At 44.8% G+C, this 24,551-nt stretch overlaps 1 protein-coding gene across 1 annotated transcript in view; it reads left to right on the top strand.

The window, feature by feature from the left end:
* Positions 1-24,551, top strand: part of CDH1 (cadherin 1) — an 82,177-nt gene that overhangs the window by 42,433 nt on the left and 15,193 nt on the right. The window contains exons 3-10 of the mRNA XM_036109154.2: positions 8,954-9,171; positions 14,758-14,901; positions 15,031-15,186; positions 15,949-16,093; positions 17,855-18,030; positions 18,292-18,420; positions 20,635-20,817; positions 22,040-22,284. Coding sequence (XP_035965047.2) covers positions 8,954-9,171; positions 14,758-14,901; positions 15,031-15,186; positions 15,949-16,093; positions 17,855-18,030; positions 18,292-18,420; positions 20,635-20,817; positions 22,040-22,284 — 1,396 coding nt within the window. The remainder of the gene's footprint in view (positions 1-8,953; positions 9,172-14,757; positions 14,902-15,030; positions 15,187-15,948; positions 16,094-17,854; positions 18,031-18,291; positions 18,421-20,634; positions 20,818-22,039; positions 22,285-24,551) is intronic.

Raw genomic sequence — 24,551 nt, 5'->3', positions numbered from 1 at the left:
GGGATTTGAACCCGACTTGGTTTGACCCCCTTCACACAAATGTGCAGCCATAAAAGTATTTGCACTAGCTTTTTGCCAACTCCAGAAGTGCCATTTATGACATTTTTTACGGTGCTGATCAACATCCATGGTGTTCGCTCTCTGAGAAATAACACAACATTAGCCCAAGCAGAAACATGACTGGGAAGCAAAATTCTACTGCCAGAGTGACCCAGACGGCATGACTAACCTTAAAACAAAGCAGGAGAAATCAAGGGTGATGGGTCACCCCTTTCCTCCGCTAATTTTTCCTTCATCTGTAACCTCGCTTTTCTGTCTGCACTGGTGCCCCTGCTCCCCACCTGAGTCTGTTGTGTTTTTGTTTTTAAGATTTTATTTATTTATTTGAGAGAGAGAATGAGAGAGAGAGAGAGAGAGAGAGAGAGGGAGAGCATGAGAGGGGGAAGGGTCAGAGGGAGAAGCAGACAACCTGATGAGCAGGAAGCCCGATGCGGGACTCAATCCCGGGACTCCAGGATCATGACCTGAGCCGAAGGCAGTCGTTTTAACCAGCTGAGCCACCCAGGCACCCCAAGATTTTATTTTATTTTATTTTTTTAAGATTTTATTTATTTATTTGACAGAGAGAGACACAGCGAGAGAGGGAACACAAGCATGGGGAGTGGGAGAGGGAGAAGCAGGCTTCTGGCAGAGCAGGGAGCCTGATGCGGGGCTCGATCCCAGGACCCTGGGATCATGACCTGAGCTGAAGGCAGACGCTTAACGACTGAGCCACCCAGGCACCCCCTAAGATTTTATTTTTAAGTAATCTCTATTTTATGTTATCTCCCACCCAATGTGGGGCTCAAATTTACAGCACCAAGATCAAGAGTCTCATTCTCTACTGACTGAGCCAGCCAGGAGCCCCATACCTCAATCTGTTTTTTGGGTTTTTTTATTTTTTAAGATTTCATTTATTTATTTGTCAGAGAGAGAGCAAGTGAGAGCAGGCAGAGGGAGAAGCAGGTTCCGTGCTGAGCAGGGAGCTTGACGAAGGATTCGATCCCAGGACCTCGGGATCATGACCCGAGCCAAACGCAGACGCTTAACCGACTGAGCCACCCAGGAGCCCCGACCACTTATTATTTTTAAAAAATTTGTATTCGTTTATTTTGTTTCAAGTTTTTATTGAAATTGTAGTTAGTTAACATAGTATAATACTGGTTTCAGGAGTTGAATTTAGTGAGTCATCTCTTACATACAACACCCAGTGCTCATCACCAATGCCCTCCGTGGTACCCATCGCCCATTTGGCTCCTCCCCCGCCTCCCCTGCAGCAGCTGTTCTCTATAGTTAATAGTCTCTTATGGTTTGCCTCCTTCTCTTTTCTACCCGCTTCCCCTATGTTTATCTGTTTCGTTTCTTAAATTCCACAGGTGGGTGAAATCATAATGGTATTTGTCTTTCTGTGACTTATTTCGCTTAGCATCATACACTCTTGTTCCACCAATGTCATTGCAAGTGACAAAAGTTCATTCCTCTGTGTGTGTACACCACATCTGAGACCACTTATAATTTGTTCTGGGCAAGGACATACTGGGAGGATGGGAGAAAAAATGTGGTAGACTTCATGAGAGTAAACTTCCCATCCCTGAGATCCCATGGGAGCTGCCTGTCAACATGGGAGACTGGGCAGGGCGCGGGCACCCCAGCCGACAGCACTCTGGGAGCACAACCCCCAGATTTTGTGGACGCCAGCAGCAAGTCCTGCTGGTCTACCAGGAATACAAGCTGCTTATTTTCCCCCAGAAAAATGTCTGAGGTTTAAGCTGACCGATGAGAGGAACTTTGGCTTATTTTAGCTTCTGTAATGTGGTGATCGACAGCGGAACATTCTTGGATCTGAAATTTAAAGCTTCCTCTTTCGCTTGGCTCTCTGACTGTCGCTGTGTTTTTCTGTGGCCCCGGGACTGGAGCAACGTCCCTTCAGGGAGAGAGGGAGAGAGTGTGTGTGTGTGTGTGTGTGTGTGTGTGTGTGTGTAAGAAGGAGACAAGGGACACTTTGTTATTATTATCATACATACTCCACCTGTCCTGTTCTCTTGTGAGAACTAACTTTTCCGGTATCCGTTCAGCTAGGAACTAGTTGACAGATGGCTTATCGATACTAAGGGGGTTAAACTCCTGACAGTGGCCTCATACCACAGGCTCTTCACTCCATGGCTGTGTGGCTTGGCCAGGTCTCTCTCCACTGAGACTTAGGAGCCTCAGTTTCCTCATTTATTACCAGTTTCCTCATTTATTAGCCAGGGCTGCTAAATTCCTACCACCCAGGGCCAGCGTATCTAGTACAGCTATTAGGCTGTGATATTAGGCTGCTAGTTGGTAGCAAATGGACACATATAGGTACTTATCGGGGCTAAAAAGATAGTCTTCCTGGTCTAACTTGAATCGCAACATCCCCCGAGTATGAACAACCTGGAGGCCTGCTCATCCTTTCCTTCCCATTTTTTTTTTATAAAGATTTTATTTATTTGAGAAAGAGAGAGAGTGAGGGAGAACGCACGAGAGGTGGGGAGTGGCAGAGGGAGAGGGAGAAGCAGACTCCCTGCTGGGGCTCGATTCCAGGACCCTGGGATCATGATCTGAGCTGAAGGCAGACGCTTAACCGAACGAGCCACCCAGGTGCCCCTTCTCTTTTTTTAAACTTTTTTTTTTTTTCCTGAGCATGGGTGCTCAGTAAACCTATAATGTTGAGTAATTTCATGGACACCCATCAAAGGAAGATGTTCCAGAATCACCCAGTGCCATCAAAGAAAACGGAACCTAGAAAGAAATTTTACAGGCGGTGGTACCTGAGGAGAATTAGGGCTTTGTGGTTAGAGTTAGAAACACCACACCTACCCAGCAAAAAGAAACTCCTGCCTAGCTAAGTGATAATATGTCTGTCTCTCCAGGATTCCTTTCATCTATCAAGTTAAACTTTTTGTCTTTTATCTTCAGTATTTAAGTTAGAAACCAAAGTTAGATTTAAGTTAGAATTTAAGTAAGAATTAAGTACCCTTGGTTTGGGGTACGCAGTGGCGACATGACCCCCAGGAGCCTCAGAAGGCTCTCTGATCTTATTGTTGTGTGTGACTTTCTCTTCTTAAGGCTGAGTGCTCAAGTTCAAATAGTCCTTGGAATAAATCTAAATGCAGGGTTCTGTGGTGTTGACTGTGGGAAATGTGTTCTAAGGAAAGAGAAACAATCCATAATGCGTGCCTTTGTGTGTAGTGTGGGGAAAACACTGCTTTCAAGCAGTTGCTGCTAAGAGACTGGGTTATCCGACTAGTTACCAAATAACTCAACTGTGGTTAGCTGGCTTTGATTGTCGGTCCCTATTCTTAAATCTCAACATCTCGCAGAAATATATGAAGGCTTTTGAGACTGTCTGGTTTCTACCCACTCACATTCCAGCTCTGGGGCATGGCGGGGGTGGAAGAAGAAACGGAATCCTTAAAGCAGGACTGTTTGAGCCACAATGGCCATTCCAAGCAAAGGATGTCGCTCAGCGCTCAAAGCCCTGCCCCGGGACCAAAAGCTTTTCATGAACTTGGGTTTAATTTTTATTTTGAACTTAAAGTCATTTCTGCCAAGTGAGTTAGAAAATAGGGCACTTATAGGATGAATAACACACAAGAATCACAGTGGGTTAAATATACTTTCAGGGGCGCCTGGGTGGCTCAGTCAGCTAAGCGTCTGACTTTGGCTCAGGTCATGATCTCAGGGTCCTGGGATGGAGACCGGCAGCAGTGGGCTCCCAGGGAGTCTGCTTCTCCCTCTCCCTCTGCCCCTTGTGTTCTCTCTCTCAAATAAATAAATAAAATCTTTACAAAATACATACTTTTAAAAAGTCATTTAAAAAGGAATTTGCTGTAATTGTAATGCACAATATAATATGTACAAAGATATAGGAAAATATGTTGAAAAAAAATCAAAACTGCCTCATGCCCCTATTCCAACAACATACTTTGAATCCTCCCCGCCCCCCTCAACCTCCACCCTAATTACCATTGATGTCTTGGTGGGTAGAATTCCTACTGTTCTGGGATGTTTTTAAAAAGTTTTTTTTCCTTAATAAATGTTCCTTTTTATTATTGCTGGGAAGCATATCCCCATTTTGCCAATGGGAACAGTGGTGAAGAGCACTCACCTTGGAGCCAGACAGTCTAGCCCCTCCACTCACAAGCATATACGTTAGGAGAAAGAAAGTGGAGGTGGCTGGAGGAGTTGAATCAGAACGTTGGACATAAAGAGCTCAGTGCAAGGGTCTGGCTTGTAGAGAGTGGCGGTGGGGCACAGTGTTGAGGAGCGAGAACTCAGACTGCCTGGGTTCTGGTCCCAGCTCTACCTTAGGAGCTGCCTCAGTTTCCCCACATGTAAAAAGGGGACACTGGTAGTACCCACTTCAAAGAGTTCTGGGGAGGAGTGAGTTAATGGTAAAGTGCTTAGAATGGAGTCTGGCACGTAGTGCTCTACAAATGTTTATATATATTTAAGGGAACAGGAGGTCAAAGGTAGTTGAAGCTCTTAGTTGAGGCTGTGGTTTTTCATGGTGTGATGGTGATATTATTATTTTTAAGATTTTATTTATTTATTTTTTAACAGAGAGACAGCGAGAGAGGGAACACAAGCAGGTGGAGGGAGAGGGAGAAGCAGGCTTCCCACCGAGCAGGGAGCCCAGTGTGGGGCTTGATCCCAGGACCCTGGGATCATGATCTGAGCTGAAGGAAGATGCTTAATGACTGAGCCTCCTGGGCGTCCCGGTGATGATATTATTGTAGACAAAAGATTTTGGGGGCTCCTGGGTGGCTCAGTTGGTTAAGCATCTGCCTTCAGCTCAGGTCATGATCTCAGGGGGTCCTGGGATCGAGCCCCACATTGCATCCGGGCTCCCTGCTTAGCAGGGAGTCTGCTTCTCCCTCTCCCTCCACCCCTCCCCCAGCTCGTGCTCTCTCTTGCTGTCTCTCTCAGATAAATGAGCAAAATCTTTAATAAATAAAAAAGAAAGAAAAGATTTTCACACCTAGCGACGGCCACGTGGATTCTTGGCTCTTGTCACTGGGATTTGGTTTCTAGACCTAGTGACCAAATGACAGGTTTAGGAAAGGAGGTCATCCTGACTTAAAGAATACTAATCCCTTGCTGATTTTATTTTTGTTTAATTTTTTATTGTGAGACGTTCAAATATACCCGGTCCCCATGTACCAATCCATTCCAATACTTTGCTGTTCTTGTTCGACTCCCCAGGCAGTGGTAGTGGTTACTGTGTCTCTGAGACACTGTCCGGCCTTTGTCAGGGGTGAAGCAAGTTTCCCAGAGCCTTCCCGGAGCTGGAGATTCCCTCATCTTTCCTGTAATTTCTGGTTTATCAGCCCAGAGGATCGGGTTGCACAGAAAGATAATGGGCCTTAATCAGCACCTGGAAATTCAGGTTGGGGCTCCACACACTTCTTTGTCACTTCTCAAAGGGTGGGGCTTAGCCACCATTAAGACAAGATGCCCCCAAACAGGTTAAGCGCCTTGCATCAAAGTTATTTGCAAAACCATTTTCAATTTTTCAGGCTGCCACCCTTGGCAAGTCCAGTCCTGCTTGTCCCAACTTTCATTGCCCAGATTGGGGCCAGCTGGGGGGAAGGAATTAATTTGGTGTGACAAATAAAGGTATCTCTTGCTCCCTGTTTATGTGACAATCCCCCAAATACCGGCAAGTCACCCCATTACTTCTGCTGGGATGGGTTTGGGGGAGGGTTATTTGAAAAACATCTTGTTTTGCTAGTTTGAGATGGAATTCCTATGTTAGACGTAAAACGCAGTATGTGCCCATCCTTCAAGGACTTTGCATTTCTTCTTCTCTTGTCATTTTTATGGTTCCTCTGTTCATTTAGCAAATACTTGGCTTCGGGCAAATACTTGTCTACCCAAATGCACAGAAATAATAATTATCATTTTCTGCTCGCATTGCTCTTCCATGTTCAAAATGTGATCACATTCCCTGTCTTTGTTAATCTTCACAAAAACCCTGAAGAGGTAGGCTCCATCCATAGTGGTATCCTTCATGTCCCAGTAGCGAAAACTGAGGCCCAGAGAGGTTAAGCGTGTTGTTTAAGGCCACTCAGCAGGAACATGGTGGAATCTGGGCTTATTATCTGGCCACAAGACTTGGAGACCAGCCCTTTCTTCTTGTCCCTCTTCTGTCCTTTACTACAGCCTTCCCCTGCTCACCTCACCCCCACCCTCACCCCCTAAAGTTTGGGAAGTGAGTTATAAAACCAGCCTAAGAGGTGAGGGTAGGGGTGGAGGCATGGTTTTGTTTTTTGTTTTTGCAAACAGGGAGGAGAGAGGGTTGGGTAGGTGATTATTTAAAGGACCCAGCTCCCTTCCTGTGAACTCTGTCTCTTTTTGGCTAGGTCACAACTCCCAGTTACTGCAGAAGGTGGCCCCAGATTTCCCTGGATTCTAGCTAGGAGGCAAAACTATCCTTTAAAATGACCAAGGTTCTAATCATGAGACTAAGTAGCTCGGGTTAAGGGCCAATCCCAGCTCTGCCCTTCACTAGTTATAGGATGTCAGGCAAATTTCTTAAGCTCTCTAAGCCTGAGTCTTCAAAAGGGGATGATCATGGTGCTGTTCACCCTCCCACCCCGGTCACCGGCTTCTCTGGCAAGGGTGGGGCTCTTGGTTTCAGAAACGTTTGCAAGGGTGGCCCCTGGTGGAAAAAACTGAAAACTGCAGCCCAGGTATGGAAGATGGCTTTAGGGCTTTGTGGCAGAGACCCGATATTTATGAACGTAGAGGTGTCTAGCCGTGTAAAAATAGATTCAAGAGCAGGAATTTTTATAAAAGATCACTTGGACAAAATAGAAATTCCACTGAAGAAATGAAAGGCAAGTATTTGAAAGGGATGAAAACAGGCCACCTTGAGAGTTTCCCAGAATGAACTGTTTGAATCGGCTGTTCCCTCTGCTCATTGAGCCAGGTTTCTGCAAGACTTGGCCCCTCAGGTCTCAGCTCCACCACCTCCACCTTGGGAGGCCTGCTCTCACCGTCCAGTATGAGCCACACCTTTCTGAATCCCCCTTGCCCCATCACTTTTTTTTTTTTTTTTAATTTTAAAAAAGTAGGCTCCATGCCCAGTGTGGAGCCCAAGGTGGGGCTTGAACTCACGACCTTGAGATCAAGACCTGAGCTGAGGGGCTCCTGGGTGGCTCAGTCGGTTAAGTGTCCGACTCTTGATTTTGGCTCAGGTCATGATCTCAGAGTCCTGAGATCGAGACCTGTGTCAGGCTCCATGCTCAGGGTGGAGTCTGCTTGTCCCTCTCCCTCTGTTCCTTCCCCCACTCACTCTCTCTCTCTCTCAAATAAATAAAATCTAAAAAAAAAAAAAAAAAACCTGAGCTGAGATCAAGAGCCAAATGCTTAAGCACCTGAGCCACCCAGGTGCCCCCACCCCCCATCACTCTTGTATCACTGTCTTTAATTACTTTATATCTAGCACTGGTCACTAGTTAAAATGATTGGCTTCTGTATTTGTCCATGTTTTCCACAACAGTGTAAGCTCAGTGAGAGCAGGTGCGTTGTCTGTCTTGTTTACACGTTTGTCCTTAGAGCTCAGCACTGTCTGGAGTATAGCTTGGTGAAAACCTGTAGAACGAGTCCTTTGGGATTCTGATGTTTAGTGTAGACATTTTTCACCACAACATCTCCAGCTTTGGGTATTGGTAGTTGTTAAGTTTTAATACCTCCACAGCTGTAAAGTTTGAAGTAGAGTTTCGAAGTCATTGGTCATAACATTCTCCCACCCAAGTAGTCCTTCTCCGTCATTTGCATTTATCTTGCTGCCCTGTGTCATCAGGTTGAAGATAACTTTTCATTATCTCGCCTAACGACAATGATCAGTTTCTCTTCCCTGTCAGATTGCAAGCAGGCATTACTTCTGTATGCCTCAGCAAGTATTTACGGTTATCAATGTCTTTTGTGGAATACTCATGAGGGTTGAATAAATGATTAAGCAAAGCCACATTTGTTTTTAAACGTTTTTTTGTTTTTAAGATTTTATTTATTTAGAGAGTGCATATGCCCATGCTAGTGGGAGGAGGGCTAGAGGGAGAAAGAGAATCTCCATCTCAAGGTAGTTGCCTTTGTTACCTTCATTCTACGGTTGGGTAGACTGAGGCACAGGGAGGTTAATTTGCCCAAGGTCACAAAGCTAATAATAAGCAGAGCTGGGACTTGAGCCCAGTTCCTCGCAGAGCCCACACTCTTAACCATCATGCCATGTGCCTCTCTTATCTGCCACTGTTTACTGAAGTATAAACAATTATTTGAATGTAGACTCTCCGAAGCGTCTCACTGTACCATAGTCTCTAACTTTTGGACTTGGTAAGTATTCTGTCTCTGTTACCTTGGTGGTCTGTTTTCATATTGTCAAGAGCCAGCTGAAGGAGAGGCCCTTTTTTGGCTTTTGAAAAGAAGTTACTTTACAGACAGGTTAGTGTTTGCACTTTACAAGTAGGTAAGAAAAAGAAACCACAATTAACAGTCCCCCTAGAATGCTGAAGGACATAATAATATTGACTACGTTGCCATCTTTCAGTTCTGGCTTGTTTTGCTTGTGCCTGTTTTGTGTGAGTCAGGCTTTTGGTGGGTGAACCAAGTTTTTTTTTTTTTTTAAGATTTTATTTATTTGAGAGAGCGCGTGCACAAGAGAGAGAGCACAAGCAGGTGAAGGGCAGAGGGAGAAGCAGATTCCCTCCTGAACAGGGAGCCCGATGTGGGGCTCGATCTCGGGACTCTGGGATCATGACCTGATCCAAAGGCAGACGCCCAACAACTGAGCCACCCAGGCGCGCCCAAGTTCACTTTGGGGAGAAGGAATGCTCTTGTCTTGAATCTGCCCCATTTCCTAATCACTGTGATTTATGCCCTGCAGTGAGTTTTGAAGGATGTACCGGTGAACCAAGGACAGCCTATACGGCTGATGACACACGATTCAAAGTGAGCACAGATGGTGTGCTTACAGTCAAGCGGCCTCTCCAACTTCATAAACCGGAGATGAGTTTTCTGGTCCATGCCTGGGACTCCAGCCGCAGGAAGCTCTCCACCAGAGTTATACTGAAGGCAGCCGAGCACCACCACCACCACCGTCATGTATGTTGGAGTGTTTCTTGAAAGTTCACTGTTGTTTTAAGTCTGTTGCCTAATCTGAGTTCTCTACCCTTGGCACCTCTCACATTTGGGGCTGGATAGTTTTTTGTTGTTATTGTTGTTGTTGTTGTGATGTTTAGCATCCTCCCTGGCTTTAGCCCACGAGGCAGATACCAGTAGCACTCTCCTAGTCGTCACAACCAAAAATGTGTCCAGACATGGCCAATGCCGACTGGTGGGGGAGGGGGGTGTTGCGGAATCACCTCTAGTTGAGAACCATTGGTCTAACTGAACTAATTCTTGCTGGGAATTTTTTTGTGTTTGGGTGGGGAGGGATCCTGTGGAATGATGGCAAAGTGTTAATATCTTTATTTCTGTTGGTAATAAAGAATAGTGGGTAAGAGCGTGGACGCTGTCTGGGATTGGATCATAGTCCTACCACTCGCTACCTGAGTAGCTGTGGGAGAGTTCATTTAAGGAATTTCAAGCAGAGAGAGGTTACCTATAGTGTCGAGAAAATAATGACTGCATGAATTAATACGTGTGAAATGCTGCAACTGTGTTAGGCGTGCAGTAAGTACTCAGCAATTGTTAATTGTCTTCTTGGAGGAAGAATGAACAAGAGATCAATTCTCTGATCATTTTATTTTACTCTTTTTATTATTTTTTTAATTTAAAATTTAGTTAACATATTTTTCTATCTCCACCCCCCACCCTCCGTTTTATTTTACTCTTTGTGTTTCTAGTGGGGGGAGGGTCTTGGGATGGGAGAAGAATCAATGGGAAGCTTTTGTTCCGTTGGACTGTAATCTGCGCAAGATACTTCCCCATTGTATTCTTAGTGCCTGGCCCACAGTTTGGCACACACCAGGGGCCCTATAAATATTGAATGGACAGATGGGTGAATTGGCCATGAATGAAAGGATATATGTCTGCCCAGTTCTTGGCAAGAATGTTGCTGGATATTGTTACCCAAGCCACACACCATTGCTAGTTTCTAAACTGTTCCCATGGTGCTTCCTACCAAAATATCTCTCTGGAGGCCGTTCTAGTCGTATCCTGGTACTGCCTTAATAATACGGAATGTGTCGGAAGTACCAAGGTCTTTCAGGCTGTCTCCTGTTTTTCTGCCCAAAAATTGTTGAGTTGCAGGACCTTAATAGCCCTGATAGATCTATTCTTTTCCCCCTGGTGTAATTGGATAGACCAGAAAAATGAAGAACGTAATAGAAGTGTGTTAACATAACTTCCTGACTCAAGTCTCCGACTGATTCCATCGTTCATGTAAGTTCAGCATGATGAGTTCTTGCTGGACAATTGTGTGTGGAAGGCTCTTATGACCAAAAGACAAGATTTGAGCTTGGTTTTTCAAACTTTTCCTCCCTACTTCTGCCAATTTTGCCTCTGCCTTCATTTTTGTTGTATCATGATTAAGTTTAAACACATAGTATAGACATAGTATAGAAAACTGTGAATGACAGTGGTTTATGCAAAAGAGTATTTCTCTGTCAAGTTAAAGATACTCAAGGGTAAGTTGTAGCTAGTATGGAGACCCCACAGTCATTAGGAGCCCAGGTTACTCCTTTCCTTTCTATTCTGCTATCCTCAGCACATGGCTTCCATCCTCAAGGGTACCTCATGATCCCAAATGGCTGCTGGAGTTCTAGTCATCAAATCTTCATTCTAGATGATAAGGAGAAAGGGAGAAAGCACAAAAATGCATCACTCAGTTGTATGCCTGCCTTTTTAAAGAAGCCTTTGTGGAATTCTTTTCAAAAAAATTTAATCTTTACACGCAACATGTGGCTTGAATTTAGAACCCTGGGATCTAGAGTCACATGCTCTTGTAACTGAGCCAGCCAGGCACCCCCTTTGTGGAATTCTTTTTTTTTTTTTTTTTTTATTCATTTATTTGACAGATAGCAAGAGAGCACACACGGGGAGTGGCAGGCAGAGGGAGAGGGAGAAGCAGACTCCTCGTGGAGCAGGGAGCCTGATGCGGGGCTTGATCTCAGGACCCTGGGATCATGACCCGAGCTGAAGGCAGTTGCTTAGCTGACTGAGCCACCCAGGCGCCCCCACCCCCACCCCCACCCCCCTTTTGGAATTCTTAAGCAAATAATACTTGTATCTCACTGGTTGGAACTTGATGTCATGGCCATACCTACTTATGAGTGCAGTATAGAAAATATACTCTTTTACTTGAACACAGTGCTGGATACAAAACTGATATATATGGAGAGAGACAGATACAGTTACTTATTTTTTTTTTTTTTTAATTTTTAAATAAGAAAGGAAGAATGGATACATTGCCATAGCTGGTTTGAGGTTCACTTTGGTTTGTTTCTGGTTCAAGAGACCCTGTGGGCCCTGCCTTAGGAGAAAGGTGATGGGGGGCCTGGCTGGCTCAGTCGGAGCATGCAACTCTTAATCTTGGGGTTATAAATTCAAATGCCATGTTGGGTGTAGAAATTACTTTAAAATCTTAAGAAAAAGAGAGAGAAAGTGTGACAATCCCACTTCTCCTTTAATTCATATAAAAATAGACCTTATGTGTATCAAAATATCATGTTATGCACCGTGTGTGTGTGTGTGTAATGTATACACACACACACACAATTTTTATTTGTCAGTTATACTTTTAACTTTCCAGTGTTTAATCTTTGGGTAGATTTTCTCAGTCTGGTATCATTTTTTTCTGAGGGATGAATACCATGCTCAGTATGTTTAGGCATGGTTCCCTTTGACATCACGTAAAGATATTAATGTTCTCTTAGCAGTGTTCATAATTTCTTTATTACTGTTCTCTGAAAATATTCTGCAATTCTGATGTCAGCAAGATGTGCTCTTTGTCTTCCTCTTCAATGTGGCAAGTGAATCTGGATTCATTCACTGATGCTGTTCACTCACCATGGCTGTGCAAGGTGGTCCTATTTAATAGGCTTAGGGTACATTTGCGGACAGTCATTTGAAGACTTTGTTCCTGTGCTGTATCTAATCCCAAACTCACCTCCATTAGCTTGATGTTTGCCAACCTGTCTAACCATCATCATTACCATTTTTTGAGCATTTATATGTTTCAGGCACTATTCTAAGTGCTTTATTTGCAATACTAGTATCTCATTTAATCCTTCCAATATTATTGCCATTTTAAAATCATAGGGAACTGTGGGACAGAGAAAAATAATCTCCCCAAGAGGAGGAAGTGCCATAGTGAGGATTTACAGCTAGACGACCGGTTCTGCAGCTTGCCCTTGGCTCATGAGGGACCAGTTTTCTAGAATATTAATAATCCAGTGATGCAGAGAGAGAGTGTGTGTGTATGTGTGTGTGTGTGTGTGTATGAGTGTGTGTGTGTAACCAATATGCAGGAATACAATACTGGGAAGGATTCTGTAATGATACCTTGTCTTATGTCCATCTTGTGCATTTTTTATAATTTATATTACATATTTATTAAGGCAAGGAACTATATAGAAAAAAACATTTGTTCTGCTTAAGGCATACTTGGGAATAAACCATTGTACAAATTATTGCACATCTGAAACCACAATGCATGACAGACGGTCTGCATAAAAATGTTAAAGAAGCAAACCAGGTGTATTTACCTGACTTAGGTCTTAAATGTAGATCAGAAGACAAAAATAGATTTTCCTTGTCAAAGTATGAAGCAGTTTGATAACTTTGGCTTCCGCATTTGGTACCTTTAGAACCAAGACTCACCAAGCACCATCGTTTAGGTTATTAAAAACCCATTTCCTGTACCTGAATTTCTTCCTCTTCTTCTAATATCATAATAATGGGTTTTAGAAGGCAAAGAGAATAAAAGGTGATCTTTATACTTATATTGCATCGAAACACAGTTCAAGGGAATTCTGGTCTTCCCCACCCCCCAACTCATGGCTCTAATTTATACCCTGATAGCCACACCTTCCAGTCACCCCCTTGGTATTTTGTAAGTCCAGGAATATTCAAGTTGGATTTAGCATTGGAATGACAGAAGATCCAGTCACAGACCCCATGGGTTCTTTGATTTGTCTTCTGGTGTCCTTGTGTCTCCTGATTATCCATTCACAAGTTGGGTTATTGGGAACTTGACCATGATTATAGTGCTTTCCGGCTGGGTTCCTCCCCTCACCGTTCCCCCCCCCGGGGGGGGGCAGTTGGGGAGACAGTGTGAAAGGTAAAAAATAAAATAAAATGAACACTGAATTCTCTTCTGTCAGGGTGGGTCATATCCATTGTTTTGGGCTTTAAAAGTGTCTCTTCATGTGTAAGGCGAGGTGGTCCGACCTGGAGAAGGCCCGGTGGCACTTCTCGCACTGGAGGGGGTGCGGTGCCCGGTGTGTTTTGCCCTAGTGCCTGGTCAGTTGGTCGGAGCAGGTGCATTTCCATCCATAGCCGTCCCAGTCACAGTGGTAGGGCTTCTCACCTGTGTGGGTTCGCAGTTGTACCTTGAGGTGAGGACTCTTCGTGTAGGTTTTGCTGCAGCCCACATAATCACAAGTGTTTGTGGCTGTCCTTTTCTAGGGCCACGACCTTCTCCCCCTCTTTGGTTTGGCATGCAGGAACCAGGGGGCATGAGCTCTTAGTAATGGAGTGGTGGGACCTGTGGCTGCATCTGATCTGGCCAAGAGGATGGGTAGTTGGCCCCGGGGGGGCGGGCGGGGGGGGGGTGTAGGACCTGCTGGTCTCTGCTCCTCTGGCAACCAGGGTCGGTATAGTCCTGCAGGGGAGCTGCCGCCCCAGGGGGAAGTCGTGAGCCTGGCCGCATTTTAGGCATTTTGAATCAAATCTGAAAAGCCAGGAAATAGTGCTTGAATCACCTTTGGCAAGCAGTGATCAGTGATTATGTGGGGAGTTGGGGATAGAACTGTCCTCTAGAACCTTCATGTATTACCACTAATCACTTTAAAGCACTTAAACAATTTGGAGGGTATTTTTCTTCCATCTTCCACTATCTTATTTCCCTGTGTGTGCATAAAGTTATCTTTATCACACATGAAAACCGTTCGATACAAATCTCAAAGGGTGTTTTTGGTCCCCATCCCAACAGCCTCTGTTAGAACAAATGGAAACCAAACAGATAAAATGACACAATGAGATTAAAGAATTTGTATTGATCACAAAGTAGTTCTTAGTACCAATTCCTAAAGCTTAACTCATCTTGGCTGAGAGCTCCACTTCGGGGACCTAAGCCCCTAGGAAAAACATAAAAGAAAATTGAAACGCTTGCATATCCTGTTGTTGAATAAGCTCATATTAAATTATCAGGGTGTAATGTTCTATTAAAATTGACAGGTATAATATATTTAGGCTTGAAATAATTTGCAAAATAATATTTAACCCTCAAATGTGTAATTGTGTATACATAATGATTACTTGAACTCTGGACATTAGAAGGATCAGAAGGGAACACCGTCTTCATTATGTGGCAGAGAAGTTCATTGGGTTGTGTTTTGTTACTAAATTAAAACCATCGCCTGGCCCCAAGAAGGCTGGAGATGCTGGCTGGTTAGGTGGGACTGTTTGGCCTGTATTATCTATCCTGAATTATCTGATTTTGTTCTTTATCTCCTTTCCTTTTAGGATGCTCTCTCTGAAACCCAGACAGAAGTCCTCACGTTTCCCAACTCCCAGCATGGTCTCAGAAGACAGAAGAGAGACTGGGTTATCCCTCCTATCAGCTGCCCAGAAAATGAGAAAGGCCCATTTCCTAAAAATCTGGTTCAGGTAGAGAAGGAAGTTTTCTATTTCTCCGGGAGCAGTTTGGCAGAGAAGGACCTAGACCAAAAAAGGGGGGAAAGCCCCAATGTCAGGATCCTTCCTTGATAATTCTATTTGTTTCTGTGTGGTCTCCAGATCAAATCTAACAGAGACAAAGAAATCAAGGTTTTCTACAGCATCACTGGCCAAGGAGCTGACACACCTCCTGTTGGTGTGTTTGTTATTGAAAGAGAAACAGGATGGCTGAAGGTGACAGAGCCTCTGGATAGAGAACAAATTGCCAAGTACATTGTGAGTATCTCTCAGAAGCATGCTAATAGGGGGTTATCTCCTTCCAAAATTTTTTGGTCAACCCATGTTGGATCCCTAGATCAGATGCTCTGGACATGTGAGGCTCAATTGGATACCTCTACACCTGTTGAGAAGGGGAGATGACAGGAGAGTCTGGAAAAATGGGGGAGGGGTGTTGATTTTTTTTCCCATTGGGAATAAAGAAAGGAGAAACCTTAGGATCATACATGAGTTTAGACCCAAGATAACAACTTACTCTTGGGGCTGAAAGTCCCTGACCCAAAGGAAGAGGCCATTTATGATGATGGGGAGCAAAAGCCATTCCTGGGCCTTGGTAGCAGTGTGAGCTTGCAGAGCTGGGGGCGCGGGGGGGGTAATGCATTGAGGCCAATGCAAAAAAATCTGGGAGAGACACTCGACTAGAACAGCCAGAGGAAATTTTACCCTGCTGGGAATAAGAATGTTTTAGGCCTCTGCTCTTGTCTCTTAGGCCTGGCTCCCCAGCCCTCCTGTGGGAAATGGGAGCTCTGACCTGGTGGGTGTGTTCTGCAACCCATGAGTCTTTACGTATCATGACCTCAACCAGTGTCATGACCCCTGAAGCAGCAGCACATGTGTGAGAAAAGTTCTCTGCGGGGGGTGTCCATCCTTGGGTCTTGGAGAGTGGGAGGGAGTGGAGGCCAGCTGGAGTTCTAGTCACATGACTTCTCGCATTTCTTCCTCCTTGTTGGGGCCCAAGTAACCCTCACTTGGCTGTTACAGCTCTACTCTCACGCCGTGTCTTCTAATGGGAATGCAGTGGAAGACCCAATGGAGATCGTGATCACGGTGACGGATCAGAATGACAACAAGCCCGAGTTCACCCAGCAGGTCTTCGAAGGATCTGTCATGGAAGGTGCTCTTCCAGGTATGGCCAGTCTCGAGGAGCTGAACACCCAGAAGGACACTTAGATTCTTTGGACCTCAAAGTGTTGGGGCTTGTGTTTGGGGTCAGGTCCTTCGTAGGAACAGAACTTCTTTGGAAGCCAATGAGAGAGAGAGAGAAAGAGAGAGAGAGAGAGAGTGTAAAACATCCATTCTACAGAAATGTGTATTATAAAATAGGAGTCCTGGAATCAAGCCCCGCGTCGGGCTTCCTGTTCAGCGGGGAGCCTACTTCTCCCTCTCCCTCTGCTGCTCCCCCTGCTTGTGCTCTCTTCTCACTCTGTCAGATAAATAAGTAATAAATAAGTAAAGTAAATCAATAAATAATCTTTAAAAAAAAAAAGCAGTTTAAGAGGGGTGCCTGGGTGGCTCAGTCAGTAGAGCATGTGACTCTTGATCTTGGGGCTGTGGGTTTAAGCCCCACATTGGGCATAGAGCTCACCACCACCACGCCCCCACCTCCCAAAAAGGAGCAGTTTAAGAACCTTCCCTGATTAAGAAACAGATCTTTGCCATTCCTGAACACATTCTTTTTTCTTCCCTGTAAATGTAGCCACTGCCCTGACTTCGGCAATCATTCCTTGCTTTCCTTTATCTTGTTCATCATGTGTATATTTACCCCTCAGCAATATCCGGTTTTTTTGCATGTTTTCAAACTTTGTATTCGTGGAATCACACTTAACATGTATTTCTGTGGTGTGCTTCTCTCATTCAGCTTTATGTACATAAAGTTCTTCATGTTGGTGCCCATAGCAGCCCAAGGTCATTCATTCATTCTCATTGCTACATCATATTCAATATTTTTATATTTATATAAAGCACTTTATTCCTCTGTTGATGGAAAATGAGTTTGTTTCAGTTTCTTCTTATTAGAAGTAGTGTTCTCAGAACATTTTTTAATATATTACCTGATGCGTACACAGAAGGCTTTCTCTAGGGTGTATATCCATAAGAGCAGCTGGCTCGGTTATATAGGGTATGTTCCTGTTCAGTGTGACTACATGGTGACAGACTGTTTTCCAAAGTGGTTGAACCACTTAACGCTCCCACCAGGAATCGATATCCTAGAATTGTTAAGACGTTTTAGCTTTGTTGACTGTGCAGTTGTATGCCGTACAATTTTAAATGGCCTTTCCCTGATTTGTTAGTGGGCTAATAAACATTTTCTATGTTTGCTGGCTATCTGGGTTTCTTCTTTATGACTTGTCTCTCCAAGTCCTTTGCTCCTTTTTCCCTTGGGCTATTTGTCCTTTTCCCGTGGAGCCGTAGGAATTGTGTCGATGTTGTGGGCACTGGTCCTTTGACAGTCACAGGTGCTGTAAGTATTCTCTGCCACCTTGAAGGCTGTGATCGCAAATGACCATTCTCTGTGATGAAGCTGTGCCTGAGAAGCCAGTTGTGAATATTGGTGGGATTTTTTTTCTCTTTTCCACCTCATTCACTCAGGATGGGAGACAAGGCACAGTGTTTTAGTTTATTTATTCTCCATCCTCCTCAGCTCCAGCCACCATCCAAAATTGTTGGAAAAGCCAAGTCCTTGGAACACTGCTCATGGGGTGGAATGCTTTCTTCCTCCCCTACCATTTTGGTAAAAATTTTGGGAATTAGAGAATGGAGGAGCCATAACATGGTACCATTTCCCGGGGCTCCTTCTTTAACACTCTGGACAGAATTGATCTGAGCCGTGTTGACCAGAATCCAAAGTGCAGCTTAACTGAATCTCTCCCTCCCTCGGCACTTGCAGGCACCTCCGTGATGCAGGTAACAGCCACAGATGCGGACGACGATGAGAACACCTACAACGCCGCCATTGCTTACCGCATCGTCACCCAAGACCCCCTCCTGCCTAACAGCATGATGTTCACTATCAACAAGGACACAGGAGTCATCAGCGTGCTCACCACCGGGCTGGACCGGGAGGTCAGGGGTGAAGAGGGTCTTGAGGGGGTTGAGGGCAAATAGACATCAGCTAAATCACATGGACAATGTAAAACTCTGCGGAGGTCAGTTGCCACTTACTATGTTTATGGTCTGAGCTTTGCGTCTAAATAGCTCTCTAGAGGTTTTGTACCTAGAAAGCAGGCTGGCATTGAAGCAAATGATCAAGTAAACTGTTTCCATGTTCTGGGCTGGGCTTGATGTGGCTGTTGGTCCTGACTCAAATGTGTTTGATCTCTGCAGAGTATTCCCACGTACACCCTGGTGGTTGAGGCTGCTGACCTGCAAGGTGAAGGCTTGAGTACAACCGCAACAGCTGTGATCACAGTCACTGACATCAACGATAACCCCCCCATCTTCGAACCCACCACGGTAACTCTGCAACCCCCTGGGCGGTTTCCAAAGAAAGGGCCTCCGTTGTTGTGCAACTGCTCATGGGTGAACGCTTTGAAAACTTGCCCCATACTAGTGAGCTTTAAGAAGCAAGCCAGTTGGGATGGCAATCTTCTCTGTCCTCCTCAGCACAGGCCTGCTGAGACAGGTTTGCAGAGTTGCAAATGGCACCTGTGGGCGCCTGGCGGGCTCAGTCCGTGGAGCATGCGCCTCTTGATCTTGGGGTTTTGAGTTCAAGCCCCATGTTGGGTGCAGAGATGAGTGGGGTTTTTTTGTTTTTGTTTTTGTTTCTTTTAAGGCACCTTTTGAACTCATGTCCTCATGTTCTACATCTTGGTAGCAAATCTTACCAGGTTTTGTTTATTCACTGAACAAATACTTTCTAAGTTTGTAACACAGGAATTGCGTTATACACTGGAGATATTATCACAATAAGACAAAGATTCTGTTCTCAGTGGAGTTGATAGTCTAGCTAGGGAGATGTTCGATAACCTGTACAAATTATTGTGTACAATTACATTAAATGAAGATGAGGAGAAGGTATTAAAAGCCACACGAAAGAACTCTAAATCTTAATATGTTAGTTAGAAATAAGCTCAGTGGTTAGTAACAGAGATTTCACTCCTGTGCCTTAAACAAATAGGGTAAACTTTCTCTTGTGTCACAAAAAACCTAGAGCTAGAGTATCTACACTGTTAATGGAACCTCCTTAGTCTTGCTGTCCCACCATCACTGGTGCATGGCTTCTATCCTCAGTGGCCCCTTATGGCCCCAGATGGCTGCCAGAGCTCCAGCTATTTCTCTGCTTCATTCAGGAAGGATGCAAGGGCATGGGGAGCAAAAGGCATTGCTGCTAAGTCAAGGCCTCTTACTTCTGTGCAGACCCATCCCACAAGTTTCCTTAACCTCTTATTAGCAACTGCTGTCTTAGAGGATGACTGGAAATAAAATATTTTGTTTGGACACATTGTTGCCCCCAACAATATAGTTCGTGAAGAAGGGGCGAGTAGTTATTTACTAGGCAATTAGCCGTGTCTGCCACCCTGACACAGGTATTGTGAGTACAAGAAGGCTTCACAAAGCCCGTAACATTTATAGTAAGATGAGAAAGGCCTTGTCTGAGGAAAGCATCAGCATTCTAGAGACCAGTAGAAAGCCTGGGCTTTGGGTGAACGCGCTGATCTCTGCATATAGACTTCTTCCAGCCTGCTCCTCTAGCCCAGCCATTCCTGCCGCAGACCAGCTGCCCCCACAGCCCATGGCCTTCTATCCTGCCCATTTTTTCTGCCTAATGGGCTTCTGTGCAATTCGTAGTTTTTCTATAAACTGACCCTTGTATTAGTAGAGCCTTTAGGAGATTTTTGTTCGAAACCAAGGACCTCCCTTCAGCTCAGAACAGGTTTTTCCCTCTATTCCAACCCAAAGTTTTACGTACCTTTCTAGTTTACTCAATAAATTTGTGGATGGCTTTACCTCCTTCAGTATTCTACATTCTTAGTCCTCTGTTCGCTTTACGTCTCAAGAAATGGTGAAATGTACATCAGTCTAATAAAATATGAAATAACCATGATAAAAAAATAAGACTTGAAAGGAGGTTGTCAAATGTGGGACAGGGGACAGTGGAAGAGTGTTCTAGGCAGAGGGATCACCATATGCAAAATGCCCTGAATCAATAAAAAGTTTTCAAGAACTGAAAAACAGTCTGTGTAGTGAAGCAAAGGAGGTTGGGTCCTACAGGACCTTGTAGATGGAGGTAAGAATTTTAGAATTTATCCTGAGTGCAAGGGGATGTCATCAGGTTTTAAGCAGAGGACTATACTGACCAGACTTTTGTTTTATGAAAATCATTGGTACCACTGGGAATGATGGAAGAGGAGGGGAGTAGTAGATAAGCCACAGTGTCTTGAGTTTGATTAAGATCACAGTCAGCAACTGGCCCAGAGTGTGCTGAGGGGCCCAGGTAGCCAGGTCCTTAAAAAGCCAGCTCAGGTAGTCTTGAAGGATGATGTACCTTGAGTAGTGTTGGCTCCTCCCCCAACAGGAAATAGGGACTCCACTGGTGGAATGGGTACTTCTTCCAAGACTCTCCTTGAATCTTGGACTCAGAAAGGATTTCTTTAGCCTTCACGGACCTGGCTCATCTATTAGGTGTCAGGATGTCATAAGTGACCCATCTTCTCCTTTGCTCTGTAGTACCAGGGGCGGGTGCCTGAGAACAAGGCTAACGTTGAAATCGCCGTACTCAAAGTGACTGATGACGATGTTCCCAATACCCCAGCATGGCAGGCCGTGTACACCATATTGAACAATAACAATGAGCAATTTGTCGTCACCACAGACCCAGTAACCAACTACGGCATTTTGAAAACAGCTAAGGTTTGTATGGTGCCTGGCAAGATGCAGAAATCGACAGCTAGCTGCCCACTCCCTTGTCCCTTGATGTCTTCTAAGAAGTAGATTAGCATGGCATTGGTGGGCTAGGGGTGGGCAGCTTTCCCAGGTTCTGGTGGGCCATTTGGGGTTTGCAGCAACTCTTCAGGCACATGTGAGAAGCTCCTACGCAGCCTCTTGAAATTGAGGAGAAAGTACCATCTGTTTTAAAAGGCTTTCTCCCTGAAACATTTGCCCCATATCCATTTTGCAAATGAGAGGAAAAATGGCTTACTGGTCTCTGCCATTTTGCTGGATTATTTTAGAAGTGGGACAAATGACTTTTTGAAAGATGTCTTGGAAACCTGAAAACTAAGAAGTTGGGTGATTTCTTTGTCAAAGTCAGAGTTAGCGGATCCCTGGATTAGCCCCCAAACTTAGACTTCCTTATTGAGCAAGTGAGCAAAACCATCCATCCTTGCATCACTTACTACATAACCTTATCTCCCACCGAATATTGGATGTCAACATTTTCTATGCTACCAACAAAAGAAAGAAGCCAGTAAAATGAGCCCCTACTGTACACAAAGTCCCTCATAAAAGTTCCCAGTTTATTCCTTACAGCAACTCTATGAAGCAGTTCCTTTTCCTATGTATTTGGGTGTGGAAACAGACCCAGAAGTTAATTTGCCTGGACCACACAGCTAGGAAATGGCTCACCTGGGCTTTGACCTTGTTGTTGGCTGATTCTGAACTTCATGTTGTCACTAAACTTGATTGAGATCAGTGAGGTCAGAAGCAGGGTCTTCTGTCCATCTGCTGTCACATGGACAACACGTCCCATAGGATATCAACATTCTTACTGGTCTTGGATAATAAATGACTTAAGGTACTAGTGTTTGTTCACTGGGTTTTGCTGTTTGAGGCTTCACATATGTAGTTCATTTTTATTCTTCTGCTAGGGTTCTCGTCTTGAATATGGTTGCATGTTAGCTTTTGAAAAACATCCACAGCCAGGCCCCACCCTCAGAGATTATTGTTTGCTGGGTTAGGGTGCAGGCCTTCATTTTCTTCAGAACTTCTCAAGTTATTTCTTCCTAACACAGCTAGATTGGAGAACCATGAAGATATTGCTGATCAATAGCCATAGTTAAGGATGTAATCTTTTTTTTTTTTTTTTACACTAACATAAAATATATTTTTAACTCCTTTCTTTTTTGCTCCTTAGGGCTTGGATTTCGAGGCCAAGCAGCAGTATATTCTGTACGTGACCGTGGTGAATGTAGCCCCGTTTGAGGTCATTCTCTCCACCTCCACAGCCACCGTCACTGTGGACGTGGAGGATGTGAATGAAGCCCCTGTCTTTGTGCCTTGTCCAAAGACAGTGGAAATACCTGAAGACTTTGGCGTGGGCCTGGAAATCACATCCTACACTGCCACGGATCCAGATAGTTTTATGGAACAGAGGATAACGTAAGTATGAGGATTTTTCAACAGACTTGCAGCAGCTAGGGGTGTGTGTGTGTGTGTGTGTGTGTGTGTGTGTATAAAATATTTAGTTCATAGCATTTTATCATTGTCTGTGCAAGACCCTTCTCTTGTTTGGCTCCCCTCCCACATTCCCCACATCTTTTCCATTTCTTCTGTAGCCAGCCATTCTATATTTACTGTGCTTTCCTCTCTTCAAGTTCATGCAGTGAGGCAGGAATGTGGTTTTAATTGACATACATGGTGTGTTATAAGTAGCTCACTATTTTCTCTCCTTTTAAACTGGAAGGTGCCTTTATAGTCTAAATCATACCCACACATGTCGAAAACACATGGGCAAACCAACAGGAACACCCCGCGACCATGTATGACAAATAATGTCCTTCATCTTTTGAGGGCTGGGTTTGACTAGGGAAAAACAAGTAGAGCACAAATCCCAATGTGACGTGCGTGTCTTGTTAGTAATAGTGTGATTTCCAGGGGTAATCGGGCTCGGCCAATGTGCTCGGCTCGGCCGATGTGCCCGCTTCCTCTTCTCAGAGAGGTTCTGACCTCTTAACATCTACTCTAGAAGAAACTGTAACAGTGAACTATTTAGGGGCACCTGGGTGGCTCAGTCGTTAGGCGTCTGCCTTTGGCTCAGGTCGTGATCCCAGGGTCCTGGGATCGAGCCCCACATCGGGGTCCCTGCTCTGCAGGAAGCCTGCTTCTCCCTCTCCTGCTCCCCCTGCTTGTGTTCCCTCTCTCGCTCTGTCTCTCTGTGTCAAATAAATAGAATCTTTAAAATAAATTAAAAAAGCCAGCAGGTACCATCTCTTTAAAAAAAAAAAAAAAAAAAAAAAATAAAGACACACTTGAGTCAATTAGAGATATTTGAACATGGATTTGGCATTAAATGACATTAAGTAATTCTTGTTTTTGTAAGATGTGTTATAAGATATGTGCTAAGGTATTTAGAGGAGAAATTTATTGACATCTGAGATTTGCTTTTTTTTTTTTTTTTTTTTTTAAAGCTTTTTTTTATTTATTTATTTGAGAGAGAGAGAATGAGAGAGAGCACATGAGAGGGGGGAGGGTCAGAGGGAGAAGCAGACTCCCTGCCGAGCAGGGAGCCCGATGCGGGACTCGATCCAGGGACTCCAGGATCATGACCTGAGCCGAAGGCAGTCGCTTAACCAACTGAGCCACCCAGGCGCCCGAGATTTGCTTTAAAATAATTTTGGGGACACCTGGGGGCCTCAGTTGTTAAGCTTCTGCCTTCGGCTCAGGTCATGATCCTGGGGTCCTGGAATCGGGCTCCCTGTTCCGCAGGAAGCCTGCTTCTCCCTCTCTCACTCCCCCTGCTTGTGTTCCTTCCCTCTCTTCGCTGTGTCTCTCTCTCTGTGTCAAATAAATAAATAAAATCTTTAAAAGAAAAACTCTAATTTCAGGGGCGCCTGGCTGGCTCAGTTGGTGGAGCATGTCACTCTTGATCTCGGGGTTGTGAGTTTGAAGCCCCACGTTGGGTGTAGAGATTACTTAAAAATAAAATATTTAAATATATAAACAAAATACTCTCATTTCATACATATATTCAATGTACTGCTCATAATCCGAGGATTCTTCTAAGTGGTCGAAAATAAAAGGGCTAGTAAGGGGAATGTGTGTGTGTGTTCATGTGTTCATTCCAAGTTCCAAAAAGGCTTTATTACATACAGAGGGGAGGGGTTCAGTCCTTCTTGGCTGCAGCTTTTCCTCATGGCTGCCAGGACGTGGCTCAGCTCCTCTGTCTTCCTCTTGGCATAGATGTGTTTCCCCACCCTTTTCTTGATGAACTTGAGGGTGTGCTTGTCCTTAGAGCCCTTGAGCAGCTCCGTGGCATGCTGCTTGTATGGGGCTTCTCGGGTCCCGTCCTGCACGAACTTGGTGTGCTTGGTGGGGCGCCTGCTGCAGCGGCCGTACCTCGGCTTGCTCATGTTCGTGGTCACCCTGTGGCCCTGCTTGAGGGCCACGGAGACAGTGTTGTGCGGAGCCGTGGCTGCAGACCCTGAGCCGCACCCCACAGTCCAGATGGCAGCAGATCCTACGCACCTGGTGCCCCACTAACCTTTAGTAAGAGGTGCTGGTTTTCAGTTTTGTTTCTAAAGATTTATTTATTGGGCGCCTGGGTGGCTCAGTTGGTTAAGCAACTGCCTTCGGCTCAGGTCATGATCCTGGAGTCCCGGGATTGAGTCCCACATCGGGCTCCCTGCTCAGCAGGGAGTCTGCTTCTC

This window comes from Halichoerus grypus, chromosome 15 (assembly GCF_964656455.1).
Source record: "Halichoerus grypus chromosome 15, mHalGry1.hap1.1, whole genome shotgun sequence".
Classification (NCBI taxonomy): domain Eukaryota; kingdom Metazoa; phylum Chordata; class Mammalia; order Carnivora; family Phocidae; genus Halichoerus; species Halichoerus grypus.
The sequence above is the reverse complement of the archived record's forward strand: the minus strand, read 5'-3'. Positions and strand labels throughout refer to the sequence as shown.